Source organism: Chlamydotis macqueenii, chromosome 3 (assembly GCF_036417535.1).
Source record: "Chlamydotis macqueenii isolate bChlMac1 chromosome 3, bChlMac1.mat, whole genome shotgun sequence".
Classification (NCBI taxonomy): Eukaryota; Metazoa; Chordata; class Aves; order Otidiformes; family Otididae; genus Chlamydotis; species Chlamydotis macqueenii.
In genome coordinates, this window is record NC_141558.1 from 36,185,779 (window position 1) to 36,210,026 (window position 24,248).

At 40.5% G+C, this 24,248-nt stretch overlaps 1 protein-coding gene across 1 annotated transcript in view; it reads left to right on the plus strand.

Annotated features, from left to right (window-relative positions):
- The first annotated feature begins 1,766 nt into the window (after nt 1-1,766).
- BCKDHB (branched chain keto acid dehydrogenase E1 subunit beta) overlaps nt 1,767-24,248 on the plus strand; it is a 141,131-nt gene continuing 118,649 nt past the window's right edge. The window contains exons 1-3 of the mRNA XM_086745473.1: nt 1,767-1,941; nt 4,514-4,591; nt 7,130-7,198. Coding sequence (XP_086601599.1) covers nt 1,767-1,941; nt 4,514-4,591; nt 7,130-7,198 — 322 coding nt within the window. The remainder of the gene's footprint in view (nt 1,942-4,513; nt 4,592-7,129; nt 7,199-24,248) is intronic.

Sequence of the window (24,248 nt, forward strand, 5' to 3'; positions counted from 1 at the left end):
CCTGTGTTGAAAACTGAAGCATCTCCCAGAATACCTGACCAAGGTTATTGCCACATTTTATAAATAATATAGCATGACAAATACTAACTGTATATAAATGGAATATATCTCATAACTTATAGTTTAGCAATTCACAGGTCTAACAACTGATATGTTAATAATAGATGACAGATTTATAAGTAAAGTAATACCTTTCTATACCATCTGCTCTCCATTTGTAAGTTTTGCAGATCTGGTCACAACGATGTGCAATATAGCTAAATTCTTCCTATTCGAATACATTGCTTACTGAAAGAAGTATTTCAACAATAAACTTGGATATTTGTAATCTCTTCTACTATTAGCCATAGAAATAAATGGTTCTATATAATTTGATGTTTATAACGTTTGCTATGTACTAAACTTTTTCAAATATTTACATTTTGCCTTCCAGTGGAGCTGGAAGCAATCAACATTTGACATTTACACTCCTCTTCCATTGGAGAGATTGCTTTTCTATCATTTATTAAAATATCTCACCTCTTTTTGATACTTATCAGTGTTTTGCTTCCATGGAATATACAGGGATGTGTTAGAAGAACTTGTTTGATCCCACCATCTCAAGTGCTTTGTCAGTACTCTCTAAGGATAAAGGGCATGTTAAAGAGCAAGAGACCGGTCTCCCCAGGTAGCAGTAGGACTAAACCTTTTATCTTGCATAAATCCCAGTGATTAAGAAATCCAAAATCAACATGAAAAAACATTTTTTTTTTTCACACAATATATAAGGAAAGAATGGTCTTCACTGAAATGGTCCTGTGGTCATTAACAGGGATATTCAGTGATGACTTGGAACTCAGATACAAAAAAAAAAAAAGTATTCAATCGTAATAGTGATACATATTTAATCTCACAGAGTTTAAAACAAGACCCTATTCAGAAGGGGTTACACATGAGCCCTCTCATTACAAAAAAGTAACAAAGGTAGGAGCTAGAGTGTTTAGGGAAAAAAGAAGACCTCAGACATGAAGAATGATGAGAAATAGGAGAGACTCGGAGAGAGGTTAGATATGCAGTTAAGAGGAGGCTTGAGAGACACACAGACATCTTCAAGTCTGCCCATTAATTGTTTTTTATCTTTCCAGGCCACCTTCTGGAGTAGAATTTAAGGATTTCTGCCATTTGGTCAGTGTTTCTCAATGCTGAGATAGCAATATGAAAATCCCACAGGAAGAAAAGAAAAACGTTTAAGAAGAGAGGTGAAGCCTTTCTTCAGCCACAGCTGCGATAGCACCGGCAGAGAGGCAAGGCCCAGTTCAGCGCTCCCTGATGCACCCAGCACACCGTTATGAGCAGGGGTGATGAGAGGGGGAAAGCACCCCCCAACCCAGCCCACAGGGCCACCCTCAGCACTGCCGCTGTCGCCCTAAGGCAACGGCCACCTCTCACAGCCGCCGACTACGCCCAGGCCGGCGGCCAGCCCCACTCCCCGGCCCGGCCACGGCCCTCACTGCGCAGGCGCGCCGCCCGCTCCCGCCCTCACCGCGTGGCTTCAACTCCCCCCGCGTGCCGAGCACGTACCCTCGCCCCTTCCCGGCCCCGCTCCCCAACCGCGTGCCTTTCCGCGCACGCGCAGTACCGCCGTTCCCACCCCTCCCCCTCCACCCACCGCAGAGGGGCTTCTGATTGGTCCGTCCCACCAGCCGCTGGCCAGTCAGGAAGCTCGGCCAGGACCCCGCCTCTTTAGAACGCGCGGCGGCCGCGGCGGGCTCCTGACAGCGGCGGCGATGGCGGCGGGGCTGGCGGCGGGGCTGGGGCTGCGCGGGCCGCTGGCCGCCGGGGTGGCGGCGGTGGTGCGCTGCCGCGGCGGGCTCTGGAGCCGCCTGCCCCTGCTGCCGGCCGCCCCACGCCGGTCCGCTGCGCACTTCGCTTTCCAGCCGGACCCGGCGCCTAGCGCGTACGGTGAGAGTGGGGCCGGGCCGGGCTCACCCTCGCTGTGCTGCCGGGTCCGCTCCGCCTTCGAGGGGCAGGCCCCTGCCCGGCCGGGGTGGGGAGGAAGGAAGGAAGGAGGGAGGAAGAAGGGAGAAGGGTGGGCGCTTCCCGCGTCCGCCCCCTCCGACAGCCTGGCGCTGGGAGGACGGGACACCGGGCGGCGGCGGCTTCCGCCCGGTCGCGTTTGCCTCACAGTGTCCGCGGCGCTTCCACCCGCGGGTTTTCCGCGAAAATCTTGGGGTGAGGGTGGGAAGGCCGCCGTGGGCCGCTGGCGGGGGTGGTGGTGCTTCAGGCCTCACCGGTACCGCCCCGGGGGGGGGTGGTGGTGGGGTGTTTTTGGGCAGCCAGCTGCAGTAGGCCTACCCATCGTCAGCTCGGGCCTGCAAGCCCTTCCCCTGCCCCTCTCCTGTTCGGTGGTAAAGCTTCTAGCAGTCACTTAACGGCTTACATCCATCCCTAATTTTTAATTGCTTGCTTAAGTCATTAATGTGGTAGTAAACCTGTGGTTAATAAAGACTGCTGTCCAGTGAAAGGTTTGAGGTAACTCTCATGATCACACCATTGAGAGTAAACACAGATCAGTTGGAAGTAAACAACTCAAGATGAAAGTTGGTGTTTTGACTTTATTTTGAAATGCATCTGCAAGTGACTAGCACTGAATTTTCCTGGAAGAAGCCCGCCAGCTGCTAAGTAGCGTGCTCTCTCACGTGAACTACACTGTCTTCTAGAAAGTTGTTACTTAGGTGGATACCTTGGTGTTCCAGCTTGGTCATTCAGTCTGAGAAAACTTGGCCATTTCCGTTAGCCGTTGAAGGTATATGCATCCAAGTAAAGCCTGTGTGCTACAGGCCCCTTCTCAGGATCACAGTGAAGAAGCTCTTTTTCTCTGAGCTTTTATTAATAGAAAGCTACACCCTTATTTAAAATACACTTTGAGATTCTTTGAAAAATAGTGAAAATGAAATAAAGCTATGCCAATACTGATCCTGATATTGCTAAGATAATGCTTCTCCAACTCCACAGTTCAAATCTGAAGGGCACAGTTATTTTCTTCTTTCCCATGAGGGCTGATAGAGGCCTTTATTATAAGCAAGAGCAGCAGGTCAGAACAGTCAGTGTGAGGAGTTTCTGACATTTGCTTAAATACTAGGCATTTATTTATATCAAATACTGGAAGGATTGTATCTTGTGGAAAACATAATCTAAATACTAATGTAGATGACTTGGGGAAAGAGAGAAACAACTGCTGTTCCCCAGCTCTCCTTCCCTTGAATTTGTAAATGTTGATTATTTGTAGCTTTGGTATAATTGGAACAGTTCCCATTTTTTTTTTTTTTTTTTTTTACTGTTTCCTCTTCTTAAAGGGCCATGTAAAGTAACAAGTGATGCTACCAAACACAGGAATGTGTAGGAATGCAGCTACTTAGGTCTGGTGTGGCATGACATGAGCCTTTTAACAAAAAATGCTAATGTTAATTAACAGTTTAGGAGGAAGGGAAGCTGAATGGTTGTTGGGAGATACTGTAGCTACTGGAAACAGAATGTAGCTCTCCTTTCTGATTTCTAACATCTGTTCTCATGTTTGTCTGGGATCTTCACCCAGCCATCTTGTTTTTTTTTTTTTTTTTTAAAGAATGCTGTGTGTGCTGGTAGGTAGTATTCTCCCGGGCTGTGGCTCCTAGTCATGACTTAAAGGTTTTACTGGTTAAAGAGCTTCCAAATGTCAGCCAGGCAATTTCTTATTCACTCTGTTTCTGATAAGGCATTCTTTTATTTGCTTGGAGAATCTGAGTTGGTCACAGCAGTGAGGACTCAGTTATTGTTTTGTTCCGTCTCTGCTTTCAGGCCTGTTTATTATTCCTTGCAGCATTGGAATGAAGAACGAAGAGTACTTGAGTAGCCTGTCTTGGTTTTGAAGGTTTTATTCAATCCATGCTGCAGAAGATTTTAATACAGCAGTCTGGCGCATTTGCTTTACCCATTTTAAGCATAGCTGTTCAGCATCAAGTTTGCTTTCTTTGGAGTGGGGGTTTGATGCTTCTAACACTTTCTAACTGCAGACCAGAGAGCAGGCTGGTGGTCTAGAAAATTTATGATAATAATAGGTATCTGTAAACAGGAAAGGCTGGAGCTTTAAAAAATAATTGAAGAATGATAAAATAAGCGTAATGAGATCTGCTGAATCTTAGCAGAAAGGATCCCAGTCCTCAAACCAATAATGCTTTACTATGATTTCTTCCTTTTGAAAAACTGTCGTATTAGCCATTGTTCCTAGTGTTTGGCTAAGTGCAAAGCTGCATTTGCTGTAGCTAAGAGCATAATTTTTGAAAAAAGGTTGAATGTAGGGTAGTAGAATTATAGTTCTTGGGATTGCAAAGTATAGCATGCTCAATCCTATAATTCCGTAATTTAAGTTTACTCAGCAAATGATCAGGGATCTTGTTTATGAGTGTTAACTAAATTTTTGGTTGTGCACCAGTGCTTTCTAATGTACTTTGTGTTTTGAACCAAGTTAAATGACTAAATAATCTCTTTCACACAGGGCAAACTCAGAAGATGAATCTCTTCCAATCCATAACAAGTGCCTTGGACAATGTTTTAGCCAAAGATCCGACTGCAGGTATGCTGTACTTGTTAGTGTGTTTTGCTTTGGATAAATTGCGTTTTCTTTTGCCTATTTGTGTACAATATTAAATGCGTTTCTCGTGGCCTTTAAAATTTTCTAATAATTTATTTCTACACTTCCATCTCAAACAAAAATATGTTGTATTAACAGATTATTAATGAATTATGTGATCTAAGATGCAGTTTTGTCTTCTGTGTTAGCTATGTGTATTTAGTGTGAAAGTTAGGACAGAAAGATATCTTCCTTAACATGCTTTTGGTATTACTAATGTGAACTGTACTTAACAGTAGCTTGAGTCCCATCAGTAAGTACAGAAGTTTTTAAAATGTAGATCTTAGTTTTTAATTCCATCAACTCTCTATGCTCAAACAGTGGTATTTTTAAGAGGCTGTATATTTGCTTACTGTGTCCATTCTCCCTTTTCTCCTTTCCTGCCCTCCAGAATTCCTTTCCAGCTTTCCTGATTTCTGTTCATTGTTGTGCATAGGCAATGTAAGATTTTCTAGGCTTTTGTAGTCTGGATAACCTATAACTTTGAAGAAGCTGGCCCATCATAGCTTGTTTTGAAGGGTTTATCCTAAACTCTTTTGCACAAAACTATTTACTTTTAATTCTTATACATAACAGGAGGTCTGTTGCTTCTGTTGTCATAACAAAGGCACAATGATGGCCAGATCTCTGAAAGAGATTTTTAATGTCATGGACACAGCTGCAAAAGCTGTACGATCTTGTGTAATTTTGGTTTTTCTTTTTAATGTGTTAGTAACTCTTTTTGGCACTGCCTGAACCACTGCTCAATTTGAAGTCTGACTAATGGTCTAATCTGTCAGGACAAATTCCGTGTTGTCTGTCCAGTACTACGCCTGTATACATTCCCTCTCAATCTACAGCTGTGTTGTAATCAACTTTATTAAATTAGACAACTGAGGGTAAATTAGTGCCAAGAACAGATTTTAGTACCACTTCTGTAGGATCAGCCGTATAAAAGGAAGTAGAATGTTAGTCGCTTTAAGGTTCCAGTCTTGCTCCTCAACTTTGCAGGGCTGCAAAGACTGTGTGAGAGTTTTACAGTCCAGATATGTGAGCTGTCAGTACACCCTGCTTACTGAATTAATTAGTACTTCTTGCAATAGAAAGCATGTCCTTCATATGTTTTTAGTTGTAGGGGAATTGAGCAACTGTTGTTTAAGTAGTGGAAATCCTCATACTTATGTTGATGAAAATTAGAATCTGTCCAGGAAAATACTTTCAGTGGCTGAACAGAATGACTAAATCCACGCAAGTTTGCTGATACCAGATTAAATGGGATTTTTTAATGCCAGCTGGCTCAAATGTGAGTAGCCATATGGTAATGGAAAGGCCTTACAAAGATTTTAGGTACATTAAAAAAGCAAACAAATTGATATTAAACATGAATGAGAGATGATCTGGGGACATACTTCGATCGTAAACTCCATGACTGTATTGATTTTACATCGTTATGCTAGTTATTTTTCTTTAAGTGGTGTCATTAATATGATTGTCAAAAGTCTGTTAATCCCTTGTAATGCTTCAGATCAGACATGTATTTTATTTAAATAAAAATAATATTTGAAAGGGAAAGAGGCTAAATCATTATTTTGTGTTCTTTAGAATATGAACAGTATTGAGGGATTTGCCATTTATCAGAACTGACCCCAGTTCATGCAAGCTGTTATTGGTGATACTTCTGCACATCTCTTACATACTTAAAAAAACTGAAATGGGCAATACTGATTTCTGTGAATTAAATAACAAAACCGTTTTAAGAAAAGTTAGACATCATGATTCCATAAATTCAAAGGAAAACAACCCCAGATTAGTTGATATGAAGCTAAGTTTTAAAGGCAGTTACTTTTAGTGATTAAAATTCATTGACTACATCACCCATGCTATAAGGATAGTAGCATTGAATACTGAGAGTTGTCCTGGTTATTAGATATTAATCTTTTCTGTAGAGGAGATCCTCTGAAGTCACTCTTCAGGATCTGGCAGGTATGTTTGGAGAAGGTTTGACATTTCATGTTGGATTGGTATTTTGAAGAACACTTGAATCTGACATTTTTCAAAACACTACCTTTGCTGAAATCTATGGATGAAGAATGTAAATGGTTACCAGTTGAAGCAGAACACATAATTTCAATGACTCTTTAGTGATTGAATGTAGTTGCTTCTTGGAATTGCTTTTATTTATTTAGATTTAGATACTGTGATATTACACAGTATTGCATAAAAATAAATAGATGGTTTAGTGAAAGCATAGCTGAATCAGTTTCATGAATTCTGTTTTGAGACAGCTGTGTGGCTGTGCTGATTACTCATTAACCTTGGTTCTTTATTTGCTAAAGTTAGGCTGTGCATGAGAAATGCTTAGGTCTAGATAAATCTTGAAGTAAAATGAAATGTTAGGCAGTACTTATGTTAGTGCCTCATATAAAAACCTTTAAACCACGTTTATTAAAAAAAAGATGCATTAGAGTAACATTAGCCTGCTCTACTGTTCTTGTTTTTCAGTCGTGTTCGGTGAAGATGTGGCCTTTGGTGGAGTGTTCAGGTGTACAGTTGGCTTGCGAGACAAATATGGTAAGTTAACTTTTGAATCTGACATTATTTTCCTATTAGCATCTCTGTTCTTTTGTATCTTTCTGTGGTTTGTGGGAGAAAAGAACATGTGGGAGAGAAGCCTTGTAAATGGACTTCTGTTTTCCTTTCTATCCTTCGAAATAGCAAAAGTTTTGAACGTGTTACCATCTGTCTAAGATTTCAAAGCTTTCTAAACTTGCTGACGTAATTTCAGGAGTCTTGTATTTCTTCAACTAACTTTATCAATGTAACTTCATTTTTTTAAACTGCAGTTGGACCAGGTATTTGTCATTGTGGCTCCGATTAATTACTGTAATAAAAATAAAGCCTCTTAGCAACAATACATGGCCATACTGTTTGGTCCTATCTGTCAAGTACTGTGAAGGAATTACATAAAAATGGATTTAAACTATTTGTTAAATATAGTATTTTCTAGCATGGCCTGGAAAACCAAGATAGAAATGTTGTGTTATGGCTATGCTCGTGCTTCATCTAGAATGTGATTGGTTTACTTGTTTGAGAGACTCATGTGAAGGCATTCAGAGAAATGGTCCAACCCTTGTCTCAAAGAATCTTAGAAATAGCCTTTATCACTAGATAGGAAAAACAGATTTGCAAAGTATGTGAAAAATAAGATGATTCTTATTTTGTCTCATGCATCAGACAATTGAAGTAAGTTCAGTGGAAGAGGAAAAATAGTTACTTACAAGAACTTTTTAATTTTTGTTGAAAACTTACTTTTAAAGTAAGTTTTAAATGGTGAATTTCTTTAAGAGTTGCAGGAGCTTTTAAAAATGTCTTATGTGATCTGTGATTTAAATTAATCCATATATTGTTTTAATTTTGGAAGTAACTTAGTTCTGCTGTTTCTGGGACACAGTCTCGTGCAGCTGAGTATCAGTGGCTTCGAAGAAAGCTGAGGGGACGGAGAAGACTTTTTTTTTAGACTGCATGTTGTTGCACAATCATATAAGTGTCACATTCAGAGTTCTTGATGGATAGAATCTAACCATCTAGTTACTGATACTTGATTGGCATCTGGACGACATGAGTTACTGCCATCTTGGAGATCACCAAGATCCAGGTTTTTTTTGGAGTGAACCAAAAAAGGGAGAGGAGGAAGACTATACTTTTAAGAAGTTTTAGAAGCATAATCCTATTTTGTTGTCTTATTTCACTGCTCTGATTATTATGTGGATGTTTTCTGACTCTCTGATTTATACATTAATGTTCAAATAGTTTGGAAAGGACTTATATTAGCAGTGATCTTTAGTGCTGCATGTTGAGGATGATTTAGAGTTCTGTAACTCTGGTGTGATATGCTAACTCTGTTTACCAGACTTCAACTGAGAATGAAGCCTCTGAGACAGCAGTTGGTTGCTGGAAACGAGGGCAACAGAAGACTTCATTTGGAAAATAAGCAACAGGAGCAGATGGCTCCATAAGCAACCTTCTTGTTTTTTAGTGAACAGCTCTGGTGTAAAAGACAGAAGAAACAAACTTCATATTGTTAGGTTGTTGCTTTGAGGGTCATTTATTGGTTTTTGATGTAAGAAAGTAATATAATATTGGAATGAAGGAAAGACATTGTTTAATTCTTGTAGTAGCATTTTGTTGATGGTATTTTCAAAAGTGCCAGTGATGTCAAAGACTCTGAGATAGCTCCTGCCCCAGAGTGCAGGGAGTACTGTTGAGATGGGTACTGTTGAGGGAGTGCAATGAACTGTTTACACTCTGTTAGTCAGTATGATAAGGAATAGCCACAGCACATCAGCAGTCTAACTAGAATCAGATTTATTTTACGAGTATAACAACAAAGATTTTTTCATGAGATTTTTGAGGAAGATATGACATGACTTTGGGAATATTTGAAAGGCAACATGAGAAATTGTGGAATTACTTACAGGAACATTGAACAAGGGCTAATGAAAACTAGTATTGCCATTTGATCAGAAAGGGTACCGACCTCTTTATGGTGAAGAAGATAGATTTGATAAGGAAGAGCTAAGTAGTACACTTGATTCACGTGATTATAAAATAAAATGGGTAAAATAAAGTGCCAGTGAGATCAAATTAACAAGGTAGGAAACTACCTCTTCACATTCATTGAAAGCATTGCAAAGATTGTACTTGCTAGAGGAAAAGTATGTTAGCTAGAAGAGAAGGAGAAATCTGAAAAGCTTTTTGCTGTTTTCCTACTTTAAAAAAAAAAAAAGGTTTGTCTTACAGATTCATTATAGAAAGATTTTCCTAAGATCCATTTGTCTTGCAGATTCTGAGATTTAGAGCAGTGAACTGAAGATGTTGATAGTGATTGAGAGAGAAGAAAGTGGAGAAGGCATGACAGGAAACGCGGATAAGAGTTCTTTATGCTGCTGATAAGATGCCCGTAAATAAATGAAGGCAATATCTGAAGTACAAATTTGGACAGAAAGAGAAGTCTGAAGATAAGGTGTATTTAGGAGCCATTCACATAATGATAATTCAACAAATGTAAGGCAGATAAGATGACACAGGTAACTTGGCTTCTTTCTCCACTGCTAGTGAAATTGTGTAGAAAATAGGCAGTGGCTGAAGAAGGAATGGCAAAGATGAACTAGAGGACGTACTGATAATATAGTTACAATGCTGAGGAGAACCAGGAAAGACTGAAAGCAGAAAGATTGAAGGAATCCAGAATTTTGAGAGGAGTGTGACTGTCTATCAGTGTTGTCTTAGAGATTAAGTTCTGGATGCAGTGCTTGTTTTATGCAAAGGCTAGAGTCCATGTAAAATAAGGAGCAATTCCAGACAGAGACTATGAACAAGCAATCTCATGGGACTCACCTGTACAAGGAAGATTACATACATGTACTGACTCTTCTTTCACCATTCCCCTCCTGGAGTTACCATCAACATCGTAATAAGAGATACAAGTGATATGAGGTTCTTTCTATATGTTGATGTAAAATATGAAGGAATTAATGTCTTTTTTTTTTTTTTTCTCCTTTCCTGGAAGAGGGAGGTTATTGTTTTTTGTTTGGGGTTTTTTTTTACGTATATAATAACAATCACTAGGTGGCAGTCTATGCCTGTAAGTAGTTATTTCGATACACATTGATAGTTTCTTTTTAAACACTTTCATAGAGGTCAAAGTCTAAATATCACCTAATATTATATTAGGGAGAATTTAGTATATTAATATTCAGTAGTAGTACTATACAGATGTTGATTGCTATCCAAGCTGTTGCTGAAGTGTCTCTGGAGACGTAGGGAAGAGAAGAAATTTGCTTTTAGAATAAATCAAATCTAGAACCATTTTTTGCCAGGAAAGCCATTTAAGCCTGAGTGTAGAATAATGTTGGCATATAAACACAGCTAGAGGCCTATACTAGTAAGTGAAAGAAGTAAAGCTTGTTGCCTTTGTAAGGAAAGAAATCCTAATTTTTGATCAGATTAATTTTTGCCATGCTACAAAGAATTTTGTTTGGAAATGTTTAATTGAGGAATCATATATAAACAAGCCAGTATGTGGAAGGTTCTTTTCCACTATAGGTATGACTTAGGATGGTATGTTTGTTCCTACACACCTTATGTCAACATCTGAAATAGGCAATTCCGGTTTTCTGGCATCTCTTTGCTGCTCATGATTCTTCTATTGGTGTTAGTATGTTTTGCATGAACTGAATGCTTAGAAAGCTGTTGCTGTATAATCCTCCATCCTGAAAACTCCCTGGAACTTTTATGGGGAGAGTTCCTTTCAGATAAGGGAAGGGAAGTAAGTCTTGTACAGTTTTTCCTTTGTTCTCTCCCTCTGGTCTTGCATACTGGAAGGCATATTCTTGTTTTATTTCTTATCTCCTTCTTCATCACCCCCTGCCAGGTTTTTGATTGTCACCACTTTGCAAAGGTTGCATACTCTAACCTGTAGAGTATCTTTATTGAAGTAATGAATGTCTACTGTTGCATAGTTCTGCTGTCTGGGGATGTTTCCTGTCTCTAGAGCAAATTTGTAAACTGCCATGATTGATAGCCTACTTCCTTACCTACTGTATTTTTGTGGCCTAGGCAATGTGTGCAAACACTTTCTTATTTCTAATATTTTTTTTTAAAGGTCTTTAAAAATAAGACCATTCTTATTTTGATCTTTGAGGAAAATACTATCTGAATCATAGAATCATAGAATGGTTAGGGTTGGAAGGGACCTTCAAAGGTCATCTAGTTCAACCCCCCTGCAAGGAGCAGGGACATCCCTGACTAGGTCAGGTTGCTCAGAGCCTCATCCAGCCTGGCCTTGAACTCTTCCAGAGATGGGGCCTCCACCACCTCTCTGGGCAACCTGTTCCAGCTGTACATTTATCTTTGAGTCTGCAGATGGATTTGAAACAATGATCTTGGAGTGTGAATACATGTGTCCTGTTACTCTGCCTGAAGTGTGAAATAAAGTTGCAGCATGTAAAGATCAGTGTAATTCTCACGACAAAAATACAGAGGAGCTCAGAGGTACAGATTACGTAACAGGAGGTAAAGAAATGAGAGGAGAAAACAGAGGATAAGGTAAAAATGGAGAAAGTGGACAGAAGTAAAGACTGAGAAACAAGAATAGCAGAAATGCTGATTGACAAGGAAGGCTACTCAGAAGAATGGCAGAGCAGTGTTTTTTTTTTTTAGTAACTCCACCTAGCCTACTGTGGCCAAAAATGAAGATTTTTGAGATTATATAAACAGGAGAAGTGAAGTATATGTGTGATTCTATGATTACTTTTCTTGAGTACTCTCAGCCGTCCTCCAAACATTTAGAACTTGAGGTCTTCCTTATCTAGAAGTTCCTCCGTGTAGTCATCAGCCTCTGTAGAGATTTGTCTTTAACACCATTCTGGTCTACACTTGAAGGGAGGCTCTAATGTGCACTTACTGCCATGTCAAAAGTCTACCCTCAGCGAGGGTAAGGATCAAGAGATCAAGATCTGACTATTTCAAAGCTTGATATTCTGAAAATGTGGAGTAGGATCAATCCTTGCTAAGAACTCAGAGAATCCAACAGAAGTAAGATTGAATTGGCAGGTCTTTGCCTCTAGGCAGTGCCTTGGGGAGAGTGAGGGTTTTTTTTGTTTATGTGTTCACTTTTATAGGTGAGATTTGGGTAGCTGGTAGAAACCAAACCCAGAAGAATTGGAAGAATTGAATACATTTAAAACATTGGAATCTAAGATTGAGTTACTGCCCATGTTTGTTGTAATCTCAAAAAGTAATATACATTTTTAGTAATTCATGTGTCTGTGCTAACAGATATTTATGTACAGGCTTTCCAATACTACAGCGGTTTGTAGGTCTTATCTGGAGGTAGGTTACTTGCAGATGTCTTGCACAGATCCACGCGGTTGTCTGTATGTGTATGTATGAAGTTGTGTTTCACTCAAAAGCTGGGAAGTTACTATGCTTGCCAAAAAGTTTGCACTAGAGAGAGGAAAGTTGACCTAGTAAGGAAACGTGAAAGACTGGAATTTAGTTTTTCATGTTGCTAAGATTTCGTGCAAGTTTGGATAGCCAAGGAACTAGCAGTTTCCCTTTAGAACAGTAGTTTTTGAACCTTGTATCTTTTTAACTAAGCAGATTGTAGTTAATTTTAGGGACTGCTTTCTTCAGTATATGTGATGTCTTGTTAGTGCTCGTTAGAGCTTTTCATGTTCCTATTAACGTATTTGAAACACTGGAGTAAAAAAAATAATTTTGAGTGTAGTCCTCTCAAAGTAGTCTTGAATTATCCAGCTAGCAGAGGTTAAGGGAGTTGGAATAAAGATGGTCAACAGGTGAAAATGTGAAAAATCCTTCTCTCCTGATGACCAACTCAAAGAGGGTCACAGCACCTTCAGAGCTAGCAGGTTAAATGCAATCACATTTGATCAATGCTCAATGAATGAATGATTTTGGGAAGAGAAAATATGTTTCTGGAGTTGTGTGGGGCAAGGAAGGAGCATTAGACCAGTGCCTGTAAGATGGAACTTTTTGTGAATGGTGAGTTTGGGTAGGAGAGAGGTATTGGACTGGAAAGCGGTTCTATTTAATTAGAGGAATGAGAGCTTGCTTCTAGGGGGTGCTCTCACACATTAGGATAAAAATGGAAGTGGTGATCACTGACCTCTGGAAAATAAGGTAATTGCAGTGTGATTGCCTGAAAACAGGTAGCTAGTGGAATTCTGAAAAAAATAATGTAAAACACCTTCACATATAAATAAATTCTATGTTAAGCAAGTTAATGGTGAATTGCAGAGATGATAGGCACTGTTGCTAAAGGTTTTACAGCTCTAGTCACATGAGGCAAAGGGTTCTGGAGGATTTTAAGAGTTCAAAGAATCACTTCTGTGATATTTTTGGAAGAAGTCTTTAAAGAAATTAGAAAGGTATCTGATATTATCATCAGTCTTCTGCAAAACCAGCTACAAATTGGGTATGGATGTACTCAATCCATGTGTCGGTACCCAACATAAATAGATTTTTAATATGAAATTGGAAAAAATGTGATCCTTAGTAAAGGAAGTTTTATTCTAAATATTGTGTGTAGGGTTCATCTTGGCAAATGTACCATTTAAAAGCTGGATCTGATATAAGCAAGTAGTTCAGGCTTCCTCCAGGTTCCATATAAATTCTAGCAAGTACTTTGTGGTGCATATTCAAGAGTATTCTAAACTTAACCATGATCATAGAATCATTTAGTTTGGAAAGGACCTTTAAGATCATAGAGTCCAACTGTTAACCTAGCACTGCCAAGTCCACCATTAAACCATGTCCCTAAGCACCACTTCTACACATCTTTTAAACACCTCCAGGGATGGTGACTCCACCACTTCCCTGGGCAGCCTGTTCCAATGCTTGACAAGCCTTTCGGTGAAGAAATTTTCCCTCATATCCAATCTAAACCTCTTCTGACGCAATTTGAGACTGTTTCCTCTTGTCCTATCCCTTGTTACTTGGGAGAAGAGACTGACACCCACCTCCCTACAACCTCCTTTCAGTTGTAGAGAGTGATGAGGTCTACCCAGAGCCGCCTCTTCTCCAGACTAAACAGCCCCAGTTCCCTCAGCTGCTCCTCATAAGGCTTGTGCTCTAGAACCTTCACCAGCTTCATTGCCCTTCTTTGGATGCACTCTAGCACTACAATGTCTTCCTTGTTCTGAAGGGCCCCAAACTGCACACAATATCCGAGGTGCAGCCTCACCAGTGCTGAATACAGGGGCACGATTTCTTCCGTGCTCCTGCTGGCCACACCATTCCTGTTACAAGCCAGGATGCTGTTGGCCTTCTTGGCCACCTGGGCACACTGCTGGCTCGTATTCAGCTGACTATCGACCAAAACGCCCAGGTCCTTTTCCATCGGGCAGCTTTCCAGCCGCTCTGCCCCAAGCCTGTTGGGGTTGTTGTGATGCAAACACAGGACCTGGCACTTGGCCTTGTTGAATCTTACACAGTCGCCCTCAGCCCATAGATCCAGCCTGTTCAGATCCCTCTGTTAGAGCCCTCCTGCCCTCAAGCAGATCAACACTCCTGCTCAGCTTGGTGTTGTCTGCAAACTTGAACCCCTGTTACACAGCAGTCTGCATTTCTCTGTAATGGCATATTTTTCTGTTTGCACCAAGGGAGTCTAGGGAACGGCTTAAGTTAGGTTTCTAATATTTGGATGCCTGATTAGATTACCTCCTAAGTTTTTGAGCTATTGAAAAGTATTTTTAGTCTGAAAGAGCAGTGTGAGGTTTTTTTTGCTTTTCAGTAAAAATTATTGAATAATGCCATTTTAGTTCACTTGCAACTATTTGAAAATATGGGTAGAATGTGAATACTTTGATGGGAATTTTTATTTCAAAGATTCTCTGAGTTCCTGGAGGAACTCACTGTAGTGTGTGCCACCAAAAGTGGGTGTTCACCCAGGGTAGAAGAGACTTGGCTTCAGTTCTGTTCCTCAGGAGTTTTGAACTTACTCCCAAAAGAGCTGACATATCAAAGTTGATCTCTGTGGAGATGCAGCAGAAACTGTTTTGTCAGCAGTTGTTATTTTGAAATGTTTTGGAATGAACTTGTCTTTTGCTCATGTGATTAATTTGTCACTGTTTGGGATCCTCAGGATGACAGAAGGGTGAACAAGAGGAAGATAGGTTTCCTCCTTTCTGGATTAATGTCCCATTGCCAGCTGGAGGGTTTTTCACTCATGGCTTTTGTTTTTTCCTATTCTGGTTTCTTTTAGCTGTCCTGTTTTGTCTCTGTTGTTGCTGTCCTCCTCTTTTTGTTTGTCAGTGCTTACAGAGATGTACTGCCCACAGCAGCTTATGGTATTCTCGTATAAAGTCAATTAGAACAAAATGCTTTTTATAAGGTTTCTGTATAACATTACTAATATGTTCTGGAGTGATGTTTGCTGCCTTTATTAGCAGTGTGGGGTTGACCGTCAGATTGTGGCATGCTTTAGTCTCTAAGTCCTTCCTGTTGTACTGTTGTGCAGCCAGTTATTGCTTCTTTTCTGAATGGAGGGTTGATAAAATGTGGTTTTGTTTGGTGAGGGGGTGGCCTAAGGTGGCAGCTTCTGTAGGAAACTGCTAGAAGTCGCTCCCCTTTGTTCAGTGGGCTCGGCTGGGCCTAGGGCGGACCCACTGCTGGCCAAGGCTGAGCTGATTGGTGGCAGAACGTTCCACGATAACGCCTCTGCGATAACGTATTTAAGAAGGGGAAAACAGAAAAAAAGAAAGAAGAGAAGATGTGAAGAAGCTGAGCGGGGGCAGAGGTGCAGAGGGGGAGGCGCAGGCCTCGTAGGCCTTGCAGGCCTCACCCTCTGGCCTCTTGCCAGGTGGCTGACTGGGCCCAACTCGGCCCGACCTGGCTGCAAGAAGTGGAGAGGAGATGAGCTGGATGATGTGAAGAGATTCTGAGAGGCATCTGCCAGCCTGTTGTGAAGAACTTTTCTTGTGAGAGAAACAGCTGCAGATGCCAAGGTCAGTGAAGAAGGAGGGGGAGGAGTAATGTGGCTCCTGGCCAAGATTCCCCTGCAGCCTGTGGTGATGACCATGGTGGAGCAGGTTGTCCCCCTGCAGTCCATGGGGGTCCACGGAGGAGCAGAGATCCACTTGGAGCCCGTGAAGGACCCCGTACCGGGGGAGGTGGATGCCTGAAGGAGGCTGTGGCCCGTGGAGGGCCCGCTGGGACAGCTGTTCTGGAGGGACTGCACCCTGTGGAAGAGATGACCCACGCCGGAGCAGTTTCAGAAAGGACTGTGGCCTGTGGGAGGGACCCCACACTGGAGCAGAGGAGGAATGTGAGGAGTTCTTCCCCCAACAATGAAGCAGCGGCGTAAAACAACGCGTGATGAACTGACCGCAACCCCCATTCCCTCTTACCCCCTGTGCTGCTCGAGGGGGGAAGGTAGTAGAGATAATGTTAAGCTTGGGAAGAGGGAGGGGTGGGGGGAGGTTAACTTGTTCTCTGTCTCATTATCCTGCTTTTTTTTTAGTAATAAATGAATAGTTGTCTTCAAGTTGAATCTGTTTTGTCCGTAATGGTAACTTTAAGGATTTCTCCCCATCCTTATCTCAAACATCAAGCTGTTTTTCTTATATTATTTCCCCCTATTCTCTTGGAGGGTGTGGGGAGTGAGAGAGACTGCGTAGGCTGGTCCCGATCAGGGCTGAACTACGACAAGAGAGAGAACAACTGTGTGTCAGTGCTATATGTAGGATAAAACAAAGTCAATCTCAGATCATTTCCTTTCAGGTAGTTCTGAATTATGTACATGGCTAGAGACATTCATATATGCAGACAGTAGTAAATGAGGAATAAGCAGCTTCCATTTTTTTCCTCCTTACTCATTTTTCATAGCTAAAATAGATATCCTCACTTGGAGTAGAAAGGGTACAATAAGTATGCACATGTAGCTTAAAACTTAATTATTTTCTTTCCCTATTCTGTTCTAGCATATACGTAATCCTTCCTATGTTTTATTATTTTGATGTAGCTAGAAACGTACATAAAGTTGGCAGGATTTGTTTTCTTCCAAACTATCTTAAAAAAAAAAGTGTCAAATGGATGTGGAACAGATTATAAACAGTAAGTAATGTATGTTCAATCAGTCCAGGATATTTTCTTGCAAATTGGAAAATCGCAGAAGAAAAGGAAAATCAAGATAAGAAATAACACTTGTACTGAATCCTGTGAGGGTGGGGGGAGTTGAATCAAAGATTTCCCTTGTGGAAAATTTCAAACACATCAAAAAGCAAGTGACTGAACTGCATATGAAACCACAGTTATAGTAGGAAAATAACATCCTTATGTCAGGATGACCTAGGCACATTAGCAATCAGCTGGATGCTTTAAAAATGATTTATTTATCACTTCCATATTTGTTTTCTCTTACTTTCTGCCTGCCTCACAGAATTAGATCTCTGAAGCACAGGGTATGCTTTGGGACACATCAGCTGGCAAAGGCTGTTCTTAGCCTTCAGTGATGGATATTCCCTGGCTTCCTTACACACATGGTGTCACTGCAGGATTATTCTTACAGTTTGAAGCTTTTTCATATTGATCAGTTTTCTCCAAACTCCAGTTGCTGCAACTGAAAGACATGGGCCATCCTAAACTGGATGCATTACTGTGGGTCTTATTGAGTTGTGTTGGCTTTGTTTAGTGGTGGGGGGGTTATGGTGACAGCTTCTGTAAGAAGCTGCTTAAAGTTTCCTCTTTGTCCAGTGGACTCAGCCCGGCCTGAGGCGGACCTGCTGCTGGCCAGGGCCGAGCCAATTGGTGACAGAATGTTCCCTGATAACGCCTCTGCAATAATGTATTTAAGAAGGGGGAAAAATAAAAAAGAAAAAAAAAGAAAAGACAATGTGAAGAAACTGAAGCAGGGGCAGAGAGAGGGAGGTATGGGCCATGTGGCCCTCACCCTCTGGCCTCCTGTGGGGTGGCTAACTGGGCTCGACTTGGCCCAGCCTGGCTGCAAGAATTGAGGAGAGATATGAAGCGAACCTGAGAGTCATCTGCCTGTCTGTTGTGAAGAATTTCTTGTGAGAGGAACGGCTTCAGACACTGAAGTCAGTGAAGAAGGAGAGGGAGGAATAATGTGGCTCCTGGCCTGCTGCTCCTGGGTGCAGCCCATGGTGGAGCAGGTTGTCCCCCTGCAGCCCACGGAGGCCCACAGAGGAACAGAGATCCACCTACAGCCCATGGAGTTTGCAGACAACATCAAGTTGAGCAGGAGCGTTGATCTGCTTGAGGGCAGGACGGCTCTACAGAGCAATCTGAACAGGCTGGGTCAATGGGCTGAGGGTGAGTGTGTGAGGTTCAGCAAGGCCAAGTGCCAGGTCCTGTGTTTGCATCACAACAACCCCATGCCCTTGGGGCAGGTGGATGCCTGAAGGAGGCTTTGGCCCGTGGAGGGCCTGCTGGGGCAGCCATTCTGGAGCAAGTGCACCCTGTGGAAAAACGTCCCACACTGGAGTAGTTCATGAAGGACTGTAGCCCGTGGGAGGGACCCCCACAATGGAGCAGGGGAGGAATGTGAGGAGTTCTTCCCCTGAGGAGGAAGGAGTGGCGTAAAGCAACAAGTGATGAACTGACCGCAACCCCCACTGCCTCTTCCCCCCTGTGCTGCTTGGGAAGAGGGAAGGAGGTAGAGATAATTGAAATGAAGTTAAGCCTTAAGGAAGAAGGAGGGGTGGGGGGGGAGTTGTTTTTTTCCTCTCTCATTATCCTGCTTAGGTTTTATTATTAATAGATTGAAATAGTTTTCCCCAAGTCGAGTCTGTTGTGCCCATAATGGTAACTTGATTGATCTCTCCCTCTCCTTATTGCAAACTTTGAAATTTTTGTTATATTATATCTCCCTGTTCTCTCGGAGGGTGGGGAGAGTGAGAGAGAGACTGTGTAGCTTGGTCCTGAGTGGGGCTAAACTACGACATGAGTAAAACCTGTTGCTTACAGCCTTCTGTTGATACATCTCATAATAATGCTAGCTTGTCTTGCAGCAATGTTTATTTCCAGTCTCTGGTCCACTGTAATCCCTGGTTGTTATTCTGTAGACTTTATGTCTAAGGTGTAAACACCTGTGTGAGTTTTCAGGGAACACTTCATTCTCAGTAAATGAGTCATTTGTTTATAGTCCAGTAAAATAATTCAGGAATTTTTGTTTATTATGGCTCTACCTAGTCATGCCTAAGGGACACCAACCTTTCTAAAATTGTGATAGTCAAACATCTACTTGAACACAATATTATTTTATGCGTTTAAGCTGTAGAAAACTGTTGAAGGCAAGTCCTGTGTTTAAGTGAAATGCCTATGGGGAAGCATGGGTGGCAAGATAATGTTGTCCCCAGGTTGTTAGAGTATTTAGTGAAATTTCTTGGCTAAGAATTGGATATGTTTACAAAAATTACTTAGTATCCTGATGCCTTTTAGTAGCATGGAATAATGGGAGAACCTTTTGAAGCTGAGCTAATAGAGGTAGATATTGTGTATTTTTTTTTTTTTAAAAAAAACTCTAATAATTTGCTTCCGAAATCCATAAAATACTTTAAAATATTTATATTGTAAATGTTTTTTTTTGTTAATGATTTCAGGAAATTGTTTATTGCGGAGGCTTCACAGCATGTTACTGGTGAGGGAGCAGAGTAGCTGTCAGTGGAGGTTCTGGGTCTGTTCTCGGGGTGCCAAGCATTACAGTGCCAGGGCAAGAAGTACAGGAAAACAATTGGAATGGTGCCTGGTTGGTGCCTGTAGTGCAGTCTATTCAGGTAGTGTGCTCTGCCTCCCAGAAGCTACTAGTGGTTGGGTATTACTTCAACAGATGAGGAGGCACTCTGGTGTTTTTCTATAATTTTTTTTAAATCAAAAATAGTGGGGTTTTTTTGCATGCTTTAAGAACATAGCAATATGCTATTACAGGGAGGAGAAGGCTCAGCCTAAAGTAGCATAAGAAGTAAGTGTTAGGGGTTTATTTTATAAACAGATAGAAAATGTTAGCTTGGTGCTTCAGAAGCAGGTTGCAAGCTTGCTGGAGGAGCACTGTACTTAATTTTTTATGTAGGTCCTTGCTAACATGTTGCATGTGGTAGAATGAAGTAGTCAGAATTTTTGACACAGTGGACTTAAACTGAAGATAGAACAAAGGACTCGTTGTTGTGTAGAGATTGAGTAAAGCCCAAGTTATCCTTGTTTCTTTGTGGATGGATTTAAGTGGAGAAATCTACAGCTTGCTTGCATGGTTCTTCCAGAGCAGTTTGGCAAGATCTGGATTTTATTCTGATTTATATAAATGTCTTTGAACAGTAACATCTGGAGAACGTGTTTCAGACTCATTACACAGTAGTATGTTTTGTTAATTTTCATGTTAAATAGCTAATTCTTTTCTTAATATTTACAGTTACAGAAAAAGGAAAGTTATTTGAGAACTTGATACAATGTAGTACATGCTTTTACACTGTGTCTGCGGGATATTGATATAAGTCATTCTGTGTCAGAGCTAAACAGAATTTATTTTAGTTTCGTTTTTCTTTTTTAAATTGTTCTGATAGTGTTCCTGGTGTGAAAACAATATTTTATTTGTTTGGGACTTAGTAATATTTATTATGTTTCTTTTTATATGTTGTAAACCTGTTTGAGGGAAAGATAAGTGATATACTTTTTAATACAGAACTTTATACTCAGTGCAGAGCTTCAGAAAGCTGTTCTGAAGATTTTTTAAGATATTTCAAGATACATTGCTGGACAAAAAAGTATGTGCTGCTGAACTTCATAAAAATGGAACTTTGCACTTAGGAAAATGCTTGCAGTGAAACATTTAAAAGTAATATTTTAGTAATATAGTATCAAGGAGGATAAAACTTTTTGTATTAAAGACACAAGACAGACTCGATGAGCATGACTAGTATTCACAGTCTGTGTTAGTACCAGGTCAGCAAGCACAGTTTGTGTACCTTGTTTTAGATGTCAGTCTTTACGCCTTTACTAATTCGTAGGTGGAATTTAGTGATTCTCAGTTTCCTTGGTTAGTCCCCTGTTTCAGTCTGCCCTCTCTTTCATTTGTACTTGTCAAGTGGGACTCCTTTAGTAAGTCTGCTGTTTTTTCTGTCTCTGAGGTTGGTGATAAGAGTGGTAATGACCACCACTTCAATTTAAGAAGGTGCTGCAGACTTTATTACAGGGAATAAGACACTCAATGTTTTCTTGTAAGTAGTTTGCTAGAAGCCTAGAGGGGTGAAAAAGATCACGACTACCACCCCAGTCCAGTTAATTGTCTAAGCAGCTTTGCAGCAGAAGCACTTTCAGGAGCAGGTTAATCTTAATTTAACTTGATTCAGAGCCATCTTCCAGTGAAGACTTCCAGGCTAACATAACACACTAGTCATTTATTATAAAAGATCTCCTTTCTTTTTAATTTGTAGAAACATTAAATCCTCAAAATCTGGCAAGGAATTTTCACACTTGTATGAGAGCACCAAGTATTGATCAATTCATTGATTTTTTTCTCATGCACATGCTTTGCATTACCAAGGGACAGGCATGGTTACAAGTGAGATTCATAAGATGTTTTTCATTACTGCAGATTACTGTTCATTCAACACTTTGTTCTTGAGTATTAAATCCTTGCTTTTGTGTTGCTTCACAATTTAGGGTACGTCCAGCATGCTTTCATATTTACCAGAAAGTATTTCTACACTACTCATACTGAGGAATGTGGGAGAGGATGCCTTGTATTTGACACAATTTTGCTTATTCCTTGATTTGTCATCCAGATAGTGCAATCAGCCTGTTACAGCACAATTTTCATTAACCTGTAGTAATACTTAGATTTGGTAACTGTACGTATTTTCCTGTTAGTTCTTTTGTCACGCCATGTAATCTTGCAGATAGTCTGAAAATGCATGGAACTGACCTAAGCCTCTTAAATAAAGCTGATATATTGTCACTTGATTGTATCCGCATATAAGTGTTTGGTAGATGTCCATTTTAGGGCGTATTTTTGCAAGTAAGCATTCTGTCATCTGGTATAGCTTCATACGTCTAACTTTATAGTCAGTTATGCTGTTCTGCAAGTATGCTTCTCACACAGCAATTTTTTTTTTTTAATGGTTGAGCAAGGAATGTTATTAATCATAGCTGGAGGAACACTTGAACTCCTTGGTGCAGTTAGGCATTGTGCTGCTTTTCTTTAGGCTGATACAACTGAGTATATGAGCCGGATTATCAGAAGGAATTCAATGTGGAGTGGGCTAAATGCATAGTCATCAGTAAAAAGAAAATTCTGGTGAGCAAATCTGCCACTTTGATGTCAGCTGCTTATTGAATATTGTTCTAACAGTGTGGAGCTGAATCAGTACTATTTTATCAATGTCATGAAATGCTTTCATCAGCAGGACAGGTACAGACATAAAAAGTTTGGGCAGTCAGCATGTAAAACCCTGCTTGGGGCTGTTAATGAATCATGGAATAATAAAGGTTGGATGAAAAAGACCTTGAAGGTCATCTGGTCCAAACTGGTACTCAACGTAGAGCCAGTTCAGGTTTTTTGTGGTCTTGTCCAGGTAACTTTTGAGTATGTCCAAGGAAGGAGCTTGTGCATCCTCTCTGAGCAGCTTGTTCTGACATTTGACTACTGTCATAGTGAGGTTTTTTCCCTGTTATATAATCAGTTTCCCTTTTTGTGACATTCCTTCACCTATCACTATGTACCTGAAAAGAATCTGATCTTCCCCCTTGCTTATACTACTGCTTGGCTGCTTTTTCATCATGGAAGGATTAAAGGACATGCAAGTTTAACAGCATTCAAAGCTATGACAAAGCTTTGCATTAACCTCCCTTGATATCTCCCATTCCCATTTCTTCCCTGAGAAAGGGAGATAATTAGATAATATATTTTAATATTTATTTTCTTTATTCTTTGTCATGAATCACAGAAAATTTAAAGTGAAGGAGAGGGCCAGAAAAGCAAGTTTTCCCTATTTGATTTAGGAAGGTAGAGCCGTTTATAAATAAGTTTTTCTGGGTCGTCCCTCATCCAGAGGGCTATAAGCCTGACAAGTATATACTTAATATTATGTTCATGCTGTGAACAAATTTAGGAATATACTAAGTTTTACTGGAAAGCAGGTTTCCTTTCCTTCTGAACCTGCAATTCGGTAAATGCACAGATTATAGGAATTTGTAGATAACTGAGGAGGTTACTCCCCATCCATGGTAATGTTTTCTTTGTACTCCAGTAGTTCTCCTGACTCTGATACTGTTGTTGAGAGTGAGGATTAAATGAAAATGCTTTCCTCGTAAGGGAATCTTGAATGAGAGGAAGTGAAAGTGCAGTTTGGATCTATGGAGCTCTTGGAAGCAAAATGCCCAATCTTGAGTGAAAGAATGATGTGTTCAGAATACTTTGAGCTAGAGCTGCTAGTTCAGATATTCATGTCTATTCAAATGTATGAATACCTTGGAATTAGTAACCGGAGAAGACTTAAAAGGAAAACTTACCCTTCAGCTGTTTTTAATTTTTACTTGAAGTACTCTTCAGAAGTGCTGGTTATGTCAGTGGAATAAATGATAAACCTGTGAGGAATTCCTGTTCTTACCAGTTACCTGTCAGAACAGGTGTCCTTTTCTTTGGGCAATACTGTGGTGATTAGTGCTTCAGAAGGATACATTTTTTTTGTGCAAGTGATTTTTTTTTTTTTTTTTCCTCCAAATGAAGCTTAATTAAGACTTCTGTAAACAAGCGAAACTGAGTAAGAAAGACTTCTGTCACTTGACTTTTGCAAAACTTTTGTCTAGAATAAGAATACTTCATTGCAGAGTAGAGCATGAGGGTGGATTTTGCAGCGGCAGAAGAGGAAGCAGCTAATTTAGTGCATGTAGATGTCTGTTCTGATCCTGTTCTCCATCACTCACAGATTTCTGAAGTACCTTTTTTTGACCGATTCATCTATATTATTGCCATAACGTGACTTTTTGGAATATTTAAGGAAAAAGTGATGGCAATCTGCCATGGAATTTGTTGCTAATGAATCAAAATTTGAATGAATTTTTCATTCAAAGTAACTAAATGTTGAAC